The sequence below is a fragment of the Molossus molossus genome, unplaced genomic scaffold (assembly GCF_014108415.1).
Source record: "Molossus molossus isolate mMolMol1 unplaced genomic scaffold, mMolMol1.p scaffold_m16_p_17, whole genome shotgun sequence".
Taxonomy (NCBI): Eukaryota; Metazoa; Chordata; class Mammalia; order Chiroptera; family Molossidae; genus Molossus; species Molossus molossus.
In genome coordinates, this window is record NW_023425352.1 from 22,427,584 (window position 1) to 22,440,103 (window position 12,520).

A 12,520-nucleotide genomic window follows, 5' to 3' on the forward strand; every position below is an offset into this window, starting at 1 on the left:
CTCTGAGGCTTGTAATACACTGCTGTTAACAGGCGTCAGGGGAAATTGCTTTTTTGTTGTTGTTGTTGTTGAATTGGATGGACTGAAGATTCATTGACTCCATGAAGAAGGAAGCTTATTACTGCATGAAATGGGAGTATGTTGAGGCAATTCTGAAGATGAAAAGAAATGTTAGTTTGGAATTAAGTAACTCAACCTCAGATGAACCATTTTAAACACTTCCACATACTACTCAGTCATACTTTCACCCCTTCTCCAAAACCAGTCTTTTTTTCTTTTAATCCTCACCTGAGAACATTTGTACATTTATCTTCAGATAGAGCGGGAGGGAGAGAGGGAGGAAGAGAGATAGAGAGAAACATCAATGTGAGAGAGACACATCAACTGGTTGCCACCCACACAACTCCAATCAGGGCCAGGGACAAAGGAGGTACGTCCTTAGCAGGAACCGAACCCCAGTCTCTCTGGTCTGTGGGCCAACGCTCTAACTGCTGAGCCAAATTGGCCAGGGCCAGAGCCAGTCTTTTACTTGTATGTTTGAAGGTTTCCCAGGTAGAAGCAATTATGAATATGATGGTTTCCTTTTTTTCCTTTTATTGATTTTTAGAGATTTTTAGAGAGAGAGGAAGAGAGAGGGAGAGAGAGACAGAAACATCAATGAAAGAGAACATCGACTGGCCGCCTCCTGCATGCCCCCCACCGGGAATCTGCCCCACAACCTGGGCATGTACCCTGACTGGGAATCGAACCGGTGACCTCTTGGTCAATGCTCAACCACTGAACCACACTGGCCAGGCAGGTTTTCTTGTCTTTAACTCCAAATTATCTGAGAATATACTCTGGTATAGATCACTGGACTGCTCTTTTGGGTCTAGAAAAAGGGAAGCTACTTTGGGGCGGGGTTCCCTTTAGCTTATGTTAGATTGTATAGGAAAACACGAAAGCTTTGGAAAGGAAATTCAACCAGATGAAGAAACTGGTACTCAGAGAGGTTGTTCTCTTGCCTATGGTCACACAGCTTAGAAGTGGAGTAATCAGGATTTTAACTCAGATCTACTACCTCTAAAGCCTTGCTTTTTACATTTTATACACACACACACACACACACACACACACTATGTTGTTCAGGGAAGCAGTGGTATTTTAATGGAGTCTTCTAGGAAAAGTAAGATTTAGGCTTTTGAGTGGTGATAAAAGAGCATTCCATGTGAAGAAGACCATGTAAACAAAAGCATGACATCCAGTTGTACATGTTTAGTAAGTATTTAAAAATATAGGGCCGTAGCTCTTATGAGTTTGAGGCTTGAGATCCAGATTTATTTTTTATCAGACTTCAGATATTTACTCATAATCTCTTTAATGTAAATCTGGTAACCTTATAGGAGTAATTTCAGGGTGAAACATTTAAGAATCTTTTCAGTATGCACCATGTTAAGTATACCAGTTATGTTTCTTCCCTTGGAATAAGAGCTATAAAACCTTTTCCTGTAAACAACCTTTTCCTGTTTTTTTCCTTTCGTTTTTTTTAAATAACATATATATTTTTAATCCTCACCTAAGGATATATTTATTGATTTTATAGAGAGGAAGGGAGAGAGAGAAAGAGAAACATTGACGTGAGAAACATCAATCTGTTGTCTCCTATACGTGCCCCAACCAGGGATTGAATCCACAGCCTATGTATGTGCCCTGACTAGGAATCGAACTGACAACCTTTTGGTGTATATGGAACAATGGTCGAACCACCTGAGCCACCTGGCCAGGCTGTTTTTCTCCTTTCTGCCTGTACGATTTACATAGGCAGCTTTCAGACACAGCTTGCTTCATTCAAATAGCTTAGTTAGGAAACCATCACCATGTTCTGGGCTCCTGAATGAAACTATTATTTATTTATTGTTTCATAAAAGACCCTTAGATGCTTCCCTTGTCTGTGGGAGATAGCTGGTATTGTGAAAAATTGCATCTTTGGAGGATTTGTTTTAGATTTACATTGGATATGAGGAAAAATCCACATTTTCTCTTAAGCTACATTGCCTACATTGTTAATGCAACGTTTCCATGCATATCTTGGGTAAGTTGGGCTTTAACTATGTGTTTTAGCCATCATCCATCCAGCACTAGGGAAAAGAAAGCTGCTTTGCAGAGTCATGAGTCAGAGAGAATAAGTTAAAAATGGACCAAGAAATCCCCAACTTGGCCTTGCTATTCCATCTGTCCACTTCATTTTGCTTCAGTTTGTATAAGTGACCCCTGTCTTCAGCAGTCAGAAGTTGACAGTTGCTTGAAGGGTGGCCCAGATTCTTGCCATTAAAGGTGTTTGGGTGCAGAGTCATCCCTCACTATGGCTGGCTTTCACAATTTTCCTTGATTATGCTACTGTCTTTTTCTTTTCTCTTTCCCCTTTGTGACTAATTCAGTTGCACTAGGAGACCAAGTACCAGAGTGTAACACACTCCCCCACTGCTCTCCCACTTCCCACCCCCAAATAAACAAAAACTTAGGCTTTACTTTTAGAAGATACTAGATTAATAGGAAATGCCAGAAAGTTTTTCTCTGGCCTCCTGGTATGACTTAAAATGAAAAACCTTTACTGTCTTTAGTGACAACTTTTGTTACTTCTTTGGAATACAGCTGTTCATGTCTGAGACACCTTTTCACCCAGGATGGGCATAAAATATATTTACTGTTATTTTCATACTTTTAGAGAATATCTGGTGATCATGGACCTCCTTGCTTGTGGTGAGACTGGACAGAAACCTTCTTAGACTTGCATTCATTTGTTTAACTTTAAAAATAAAATATGTCAGTATGCCAGGCATTTTGCTAAAGGCCTGAGAATACTTTGGTGAGCAAAATTAATTTGGTTCTTGTTCTCATGGAACATTTAGTTCCACTTTAAGAAAAGCTAGAGCCCTGGCCAATTTGGCTCAGCAGTTAGAGCATTGGCCGGCGGACCAGAGAGTCCCAGGTTCAGTTTCCGCTAAGGGCACGTACCTCGGTTGCAGTTCGTTCCTGGCCCAGTCATTGTGTCTCTCTCACCATCGATGTTTCTCTCTCTTTCTTCTTTCCTCTCTCCCTACCCCTCTATCTGAAGACACATGCAAAAATGTCCTTGGTGAAGGATAAAAAAAGAAAAGAAAAGAAAAGATGCCCTGGCCGGTTTGGCTCAGCGGTTAGAGCGCCAGCCTGCGGTCCGGAGAGACCCGGGTTCGGTTCCCGCTAAGGGCACGTACTTCGGTTGCAGTTTGTCCCCGGCCCTGGTTGGTCGTGCGGGTGGCAGCCACTCGATGTGTCCCTTCACGTCGATGTTTCTCTCTCTCTCTCCTTTCCTCTCTCTCCCTCCCACTCTATCTGTACAAAAAATGGAAAAATATCCTCGGGTGAGAAAAAAAAAAAAGAAAAGCTAGAAGTTTGGTTAGAAATTATATCCCCCTTTGTGCACCAAGTTCTGCCCCCAGAATCCTTTCCCTTTTCTTGGGCCTTCTTTCTTTTTTTTTTTTTTTAATCCTCACCCGAGGACATTTTTCCATTTTTTGTTCAGATAGAGCCGGAGGGAGAGAGAGGTAGAGAGAGAGAGAGAAACATCGATGTGAAGGGACACATCGAGTGGCTGCCACCCGCACGACCAACCAGGGCCGGGGACAAACTGCATCCGTGGTACGTGCCCTTAGCGGAAACCGAACCTGGGTCTCTCTGTACCACAGGCCGATGCTCCAACCGCTGAGCCAAACCGGCCAGGGCGGGCCTTATTTCTTTAAACCCTCTTCGTAGTCCTGGATGGATGGCTCTCTGAGTAATGTAGGCAGCTTCAGCCATTTCTTTCTCTTTTTTTTAAGTGGTCAAGAGTGTTAAAAATAAGAGGAAGGGTGAGGGAGAAAGAAATAGAAAGAAACATTGACAAGAGAGAATATTGATTGGCCACCTCCTGCATACCCCCCACTGGGGATTGGGCCCACAACCTGGATATGTGCCCTGACCAGGAATCAAACCAGCGACTCTTGGTGCATTGGTGGATGCTCAACCACTGAGCCACACTGGCTGGGCCAAAAGTTACTCTTTATCCATCATCAGCCAGTCTTCATTTTTCCTCTCACCTTCCCCTCAGCCTCAAGCAACCACTAATATACTTTCTCTATGTATAATAATTTACCTCTTCTGGACCTTTCCTATAAATGGAATCATATAATATGTGGCCTTTTGTGTCTGGCTTCTTTCACTTAATATTGTCAAGGTTCATCCATGTTGTAGCATTTATTTTTATGGCTGAATAGTATTTTATTATAGTTATACCACATTTTGTTTATCCTTTCTTCAGTTTACCGATTCTTCAGTTATCCATTCATGGATATTTGGGTGTTTCTACTTTTGGGCTATTATGAATAATGCTGCTATGAACATTTGTGTACAAGTTTTTGTGTAGACATAATGTTTTTTTTAATTGATTTTTGAGAGAGAGAAATATTGATTTGTTGTTCCATTCATTTATGCATTCATTGGTTGATTCTTGTTTGTGCCCTGACTGGGGATTGAACCCATAACCTTGGTGTATTGGGACAATGCTCTAACCACTGACCTACCGTGCCAGGGCTCTCTATAGACATAATGTTTTTATTCTTTTGGGTATGTACCTAAGAGTAGAATTTCTGAGTCATACAATAACTCTATGTATTAACATTTGAGGAACTGCCAAATCATTGTCCAAAGTAGCTATATCGTTTTACAATCCTGCCAGCAATGTATGAGAGTTCTGATTTCTCCATGTCCTTGCCAACACTTGTTACTGTTTTTTTATTATTGCCATTCTACTGGGTGTGAAGTGGTATCTCATTGGGTTTCTTTATCCAGTGTATGATGTCCAAATATTGTCTCCCATTCTGTGGGTTTTCTTTTCACCTTCTTGATGGTATCATTTTAGTTTGACCTACTTTTTCTTTGTCACTTGTGTTTTTGGTGTCCTATCCAAGAAATCATTGCCTAACCCAGGCTTGTGAAGATTTATTCTTATGTTTTCTTCTAAGAATTTTATAGTTTTTAGATCTTACATTTAGATCTGTGATCTATTTTAGAGTTAATTTTGTATATGGTGTGAGGTAGGGATCCAGCTTTATTTTTTTGCATGTAGCTACCCAAGTGTCCCAACACTGTTTCTTGAAAAAAACTATTATTTCCTTATTTAATTGTCTTGCCACCTTTGTCAAAGGGAAGCCTTAATCTTTTCATAATGTCTATGTTTAATGATTTATTACCCACTCAAATTTCTTCTTCTGTCTATTCCTCTTCTTCCCTTCAAGTCTCCCTTTTCAAAATATTCTTTAACATGAAAGTTTTTGACTGGCATAAATTAGGTTTTGTTTAAATACCTGAAGGGCTGAGATTAGATGAAAAACAATCTTAAAATGCAAATAAAAGGGAAAATGCGCATCTCTTTACCATGTATGGTGATGCCCAGACATGCTGTCCTTTCAGGCATTATCTCTGTTCTGTGTGTGTGTGTGTGTGTGTGTGTGCGTGTGCACGCGCGCGCAGATCAGTTCCCAACCTTTATGATCTCATTTAACCTTAATTACTTCAATAAAGGCCCTCTCTCCAAATACAGTCACATTGGAGATTAAGCCTTCAACATATGAATTTGCAGGTGGGGGGGCAAATATTCAATTTATATGAATTTAGTGGGGAATGCCCTGATAGAGTCTGCCCTAGTCTCCTTCGCATGCAAGACTCCTCTTCCTGGTCTCTTCAACTACCTTTTCTGAGCTTTATTTTATACCAGGCTAGTCAGGGACAAGGAACTTATGTCCTGCTTGAGTATTCACCTTCTCTGAACCTGCCCTTTTTGTAGAGTGGAGGTTTGAGTAGAATGGGTAGGAGGGAATTAAATTCATATTCTGCTCATTCATTTTTAGAAAAAAATGTCCTTTCTTCTGTGCTGAAACACTCAAATTTTAGACTTTAGCTCTGGACAGTTGCTGTCTGTCAAGTTTTGATCAGTAAAAATGAGAGAGCTACTATTAGAATCTTTCAGGAGACCCCTCACCCCGCACAGTGTTCAGAAGAGATGGTAGTAAATTCTTTTGGAGGTGATATCAGTGGGAAGGAAATCCTTAAAAAAAAAGAGAGAGACTGCTCCCTCATTCATAAATCTGGTACCTCATCTTTCTTCCATTGAGAGCTAGTCAGGCATAAGTCCCAGTCTAGGGCCACCGCCAGGTGGGGGCAGTGTGGAATCACAACCCAGGTGAGCCCTAGTAGCCTCCAAACTTCCTGGGGAAGGAGAAGTAAGTATTTCAGTCACTGCAAAGGCATGTATCAGTGTTTGGGATGACTTAGCCTGGTTTCAGTGTTTTGTCATCTCTCTGCTATCTCAGACATATTTCTGTTTCAATAGTATGAAGCTCCCAAGCCCGCTATCAAATTCTTTGCCAAAGAATCTGAAGGGAGAACAGCCAGTGTCAGGCTATTTTTCTTACCTCCTAAGCCTAGTGCCCTGTACCTGGCATTTCTAGTAGTTCAGATTAGTATTCAGATATTTCAGGTAACAGTCCCAAAGAAACAACAAGAAAAGTAAAGCAGAGACATACACTCTATGCCCTTTGTGGGTATTGAGTTAGAGACTACTAACTGGATTAAGACTGTTCCATATCTCTCGGGTTTCTAAATAGTCCCTCAGATTGCCTGGTGGAGACCTTAATCACCTGGTGAGAGCTGAAGCTCTGGGATGAGAATGTCACCAGGCAGGTTGGAGAATGATTTTATCTTCATTTCAAATATAAATTCCCAGAGTGGGAAATCTGTCATACCCTCTGCCAACAGTATCAGCATATATGCTCTGCAGCATAAAGCATAGGGCCATGACCTGTTTCTGTCATATTTAATTTATCCATTGAATATTTATTGAGCACCAGCTGTGTGCCAGGCATTGTGCTAGATGTTTGACATTGCCTTATATAAATGTTACCAGAATCCTTTAAGATGTTACTTTTTCAACAAACATTTATTGTATGCCTACAATGTATTATTCCTAGGTACCTTGCTAAGTGCTAAGATAGGTATTATTATTCCTTTTTTTCCCTTCTAGTGAAACATATAGCTTCCCCCAAATCATTCAGAATCATAAGTGGTCAAAATAGGATTCCAAACCATGTTTTTTTGTGAAGTTTCTGGTTTATACTTTTATTACCTCTATTAGATTAAATGGTTCTGTAATTCTTGACAATAAGTTATATTTAAAGAAAACATTGACTTGTATTATGCTATCACACACACATGTTTTAATAAACTTTTTATTTTGCAATAATTTTAGAACTACAGAAAAAATGCAACATCTGCCCCTCAACCTAGTTTCCTCCATCTTACATTACCATGGTACACTTACCAACAGTAAGAAACTGGCATCAATACATTACTATTAACTAAACTCCATATTTTGTTTGGATTTCCTCAGTTCATCCAGTAACATCCTCTTTCTGCTCCAGAATACAATGCAGGGTATTACATTGCATTTATTTGTATGTCTCCCAAACGTCCTCTGGTCTGTGACAATTTCTCTGTTCTTCACAACCTTGACAGTCTCCCCAAATCTGTGTTTGTCGATGTTTTTCTCAGACTGAGGTTATGGGTTTTGGGAAATACACAAAAGAAGTGAAGTTCCCTTTCTCATTCGATCATACTAGGGGTTACCTGACATCACTGATGATGTTCACCTTCATTTCTTGGTTAAAGTGGTGTTCTCTAGGATATTTTACTGTAAAGCTAACTATTTTTCCCTTTTGCTACTATATTCTTTGGAAATAAGTCACTAAGTCTAGCCTACTTTCAGTGAGAAAGGGAACTAAACTCCACCTCATAAAGAGGATATGTTATATACACATATTATTTGAAATTGTTCTGTTTGAAAGATTTGTCTCTTCTCCCTAATTATTTAATCATTTTCATAACAATATGGACTCATACTAAACTTAGATCTAAAACCTGTGTTTTTCTGCTACACCAGACAAGAAACGACAAGGACCTATGCCAAGGCATTGGTTTCAGATAAATTTCTTTCAGATTTCAGAGATTTCTTAAGAGAGAGATTTGATAAGACTTGGTGATCTTGAATGTGAGGGAGTAAAGGAGAGGGAGCGTTTGAAAATGACACTCAGATTTTGGTTTCAATGGCTGGAAATAAAATTTTGATTTGAAATATTAACTAACAAGTATGAAGGTTGATTCTAGGCTTTGACAAAGCTCAGCTTCTTCAGAGACCATATTTAACGTACATGTAGATCCTAAGTGCCCTGTTCTCCCAAGTCAGAGCCGAGCAAACTGCTTTTCATTCTGACTGAAACACCACGGCCCCCTAGTGGACAGCTCACTGGGTCCTGTTTTTGTCTGAAGGATGCTTGGTTTTGTTTTGTTGTGTTGTGAGATTTTCTCTAGTTCATTTGCAAAGCAGAAATGCTTAATTTTGTTGTCTCTTATACATTATTAAACCCTTCTCACTTCAGAGTTATTAGTTCACCCCCATGTGATCTCATGTTCAGTAAGAGGACAATTACCCTCTGACAATCACTCCCATGCACTGGTACTCTAAACCGGAGAGTACACAATACTTGTTTTTAACCCATTTCTTCTTTTTTTCGATCTGGTGTTATATTAATATTCTTTCTTTGTTTCAGAGCCATCATCAACCACTTTAACCCCAAAATTGAATCTTATGCTGCTGTGAATCACATATCCCAACTGTCAGAGGAGCAGGTAAGCCAATACTCTCTCCAGAGTGACTCTGCTTGGTGGCTAGGATCAAGTAGTTGCCCTCTTTTTAATAGCAGAGTGATTCTGTGACTGAGCTTCTAGTGGGAGTGGCAAGAGCAGGCTGCTAAAAGGAATTAGTAAGGGATTTGTTGATAGTACTTTAAATAGTAATGGCTTTGGCTTTTGTAACATATGAGAGGTTTGTTTAATTATATAGAAGATATGTAGGTGAAAATTTGGAGAATTCTTATTTTAGAGTGGGTGATAAGGCATTTCTTTTTTTATATTTTGGGCAGAGAGTCATTTTGATTTTTGAAAATAAGAAATGAAAACTTAGAAATGAATGAAATTGCCAGTTAGAAAAAATCCTGAGTTCAGCTTAATTTGATGCTGTTGGCCTGTTAAAACATGAGCCCTCATTGGGTAGATTCTCCTTAGTAATTGAGTTCTGTTTGCCTCATTTATTTCTGAGTAGGCTTTTCTATAGTATGGACTGAATTGGAGATGCAGATAGCATTGTGTGTTTGTTTTCCTTGAGTCTGGCCTGATTTCCCCATCTCCCAAAGTGCCTGCACTCGGCTCTGCATTATATAAAAGTAGAGATGGGACTTTAGTTCATGGCATGGGCTTGAACTTGATGTTTCAGAATGAGACTCTTGAGTCCTATTTTTTAAAGCACAAAATGAGGGCCAGAGTATTCATGAGAGTTTAGGTATACAGGCTCCAAGCCTACTTTTTTTTTTAATCCTCACCCGAGGATATTTTTTCATTGATTTTCAGATAGAGTGGAAGGGAGAAAGGGAGGGAGAGAGAGACAGAGAGACATCGATTGGTTGCCTTCCACAGGACCCCAACCAGGGCTAGGGATCGAACTGCAACAGGTACGTGCCCTTGCCTAGGATTGAGTTCCCACAACTCTTTGGTCTGCGGGCTGGTGCCCTAATCGTTGAGCCAAACCAGCCAGGACTCCAAGTCAGTTTTTAAAAGCCCACATATACTCTGCTCTGCCTTTTTTGCCAGTGCATCAGTGTATCCCTTCTTTGAGCCAGCTACCATGTGACCATGTGTTCCAGTGTTCCTAAAAGCTATTCCGTTTTCCCAGTGAAGCACCAAACAAACCTTTTTTCCTAACAGACAAGCTTCTCAGTATACCCACCAGTGGCTGTTTCCTCAGCCAGATAGATAGGACTCAGTATATCAATTGTTCCCTTTGACATATTTGTTCTCTTTTGTGAGAACCACATGTGAGAATTCATCCTCTTATTTAAACTATCTTTATAAATGGCTTCATTTTCTTTTCTTTTTTTCTTTCTTTCTATTCTGCCTATGGAGCAGTCCTGAATCCTGTTCTTTGATACCACTGCTCTCAGTAAGATGCTTCAAGATGCTACCTTTTTTCTAATAGACCAATTCAGATCGGTTTTACTATACCATTTTTTTTAACTAATTTTTTTTTTTTTTTGTATGTGCCCCTAGCGGGAACCAAACCTGGGACTCTCTGATGCGCAGGCCGATGCTCCAACCACTGAGCAAAACCAGCCAGAACACTATACCACTTTTATACAAAAGAATTCAGCATCTTGAGTTTGTTCAGTGAGAGAAGGGGTGACTTTCCTACCACAGTGAGCTCTGGTTAGTCTAAAAGCTTTAAAAAGAAAGGAAGACACATTTTGCCTATCAGCCACATGCAGTATTCATCCCCCAGCAGCTTGGGAAGGTCAGACTGAAATCTTTCTACAGCAGTAGCAGCCACAGACCAATAATAAAAATCCATTCTGGTGCATGAGGCAATCTGGAAAAGGATAATTAGCAAGCACATGTCCTCACCCTCCTCCAACTTCTTTCAAAGTTAAATGAAGTGATGAAAGTGCCTCTCAGAAAGAGTCCACAAACCAGAGATGAGACAATTTCTATGGAGCGGGAGAGTAGACAGTTCTGTTTGAGAAAGGGGAAAGGGTAACAGCTATCAAAGATTTATTTAGTCAATAAATAATTATAGGTCTGCTGTATACGAGGTATGTTGCTGGGTAGTGGGAAACAGTGGTGATTAATCTAAGTGTAGTCCTTGTTCTCATGGTGTTTTTGTACACTCGTTACCTCTCTTACCAGTCCTTTTCACTTGGGAAGTGGGGGAAGGGTGATACTATTCTGGGACCCTTTGCAAAACTGCTCTCAAAATAGTTGTTGCTTCTCTTTCCTAACTGACTTTGAAGGGCACTACATGACAGTTTAGGATACACTTGATTTTATTCTCAGCACTATCAGATTAGAAGTATTTGACTGCCTTGTTAATCTCCAACATGTGTTGGAGCACTTCTCTCCCTTCACTTATAAACATTAATGCGAATATCACTTAATGTTAAGTGTATTCACAGCTTCCCAAAAAGCTGGCTTTGAGATGCAGTAGGGCCCTGCAATTGTTAGCAGCAAACTAAGTAGAAAGAAAAAATCAGGAACTAAATCCCTAAGTAGATTCTAAAGGACTCCTACAATAAAACCTAAAGACCATAAATAGGTGTTAACTGGAATCTATGGCACCTAGTAAGATAGCAGACCAGAGAGGGCTCTTTGTTAGATCTGCCTGCCCCGCCTGTCACTTCTTCTGGCAAGAGATTTGTGAGTTTTTGAGTTCTGACAGCCCCCAGACACATTCCAGTCTCTGAGGCATTTCAAGGTGATGCTTATAAATCTATTATTGCTTATTAGACAAAGTCCATTCTTTCACATGGGTTTTTTTTTGTTGTTGTTGTTGTCCAAAAGATAGACGACATTTTTCTGTTATTTCTCATTGGCGTCATGGAGGGCAAAGCTTTTTAATCAGTTAATACCCTCAGTGTGACTGAATGGTGTGCATTTACTAATGTAATGAAGTGCATGCATTTTTATACTGTATACACAGGTGTCATATTTGTCTGAAGTTGATTGTGAAGCTTGTTCATTTTAACTCCTTTTTTTTGTGCATGATAAAGTATGTGTGAATTGCCAGGCCAGTTTGGCTCAATGGATTGAGTGTTGTCTCATGGACTGAGAGGTCCTAATTAGATTCCCGGTCAGGGCATATGTGGGGGTTTCAGGCTCAATCCATGGGGTGGGGGGGCATGCAAGGGGCAGTCAATCCATGTTTCTTTCTCACACCGATGTTTCTATCTCTCTCTCTAAAAATTTGATAAAAATAGCTCTGATGCCCTGGCCAGTTTGGCTCACCGGTTAGAGCATCGGCCTGCGGTCCGGAGAGACCCGGGTTCGGTTCCCGCTAAGGGCACGTACTTCGGTTGCAGTTTGTCCCCGGCCCTGGTTGGTCGTGCGGGTGGCAGCCACTCGATGTGTCCCTTCACGTCGATGTTTCTCTCTCTCTCTCTCCCTTCCTCTCTCTCCCTCCCACTCTATCTGTACAAAAAATGGAAAAATATCCTCGGGCGAGGATTTAAAAAAAAAAAAAAATAGCTCTGGCTGGTTTGGTTCAGTGGTTAGAGTGTCAGCCCGTGGACCAGAGAGTCCTGGGTTCAGTTCCCACTAAAGGCATGTATCTTGGTTGCAGTTTGTCACCGCCCCAGTTGGGGTTGTGTGGGTGGCAGCCAGTCGATGTCTCACATCGATGTTTCTCTCTCTCTCTCTTTCTTCCTCTCTTCCTCCCACTCTATCTGAAGATAAATGCAAAAATGTCTTAGGGTAGGATAAAAAAAAATTGATAAAAATATATTTATTATGTGTGTGTGTGAATTTACCATTTTAACCATTTTTAGTGTACAGTTCAATGGCATTAAGTACATTCACATTTTGTGCAACC

General features: G+C 40.4%; 1 protein-coding gene across 7 annotated transcripts in view; it reads left to right on the plus strand.

The window, feature by feature from the left end:
* The window catches only part of ARMH3 (armadillo like helical domain containing 3), a 177,387-nt gene that overhangs the window by 140,126 nt on the left and 24,741 nt on the right, over positions 1–12,520 (plus strand). For 4 of the 7 annotated variants that reach the window (XM_036264616.1, XM_036264617.1, XM_036264615.1 and 1 more), the window contains one exon: positions 8,658–8,736. In XM_036264616.1, the coding sequence (XP_036120509.1) occupies positions 8,658–8,736 (79 nt within the window). Of the gene's footprint in view, positions 1–8,657; positions 8,738–10,209; positions 10,359–12,520 lie in introns of those variants that run through there. The other 3 variants (XM_036264622.1, XM_036264621.1, XM_036264619.1) reach the window with 2 other exon arrangements.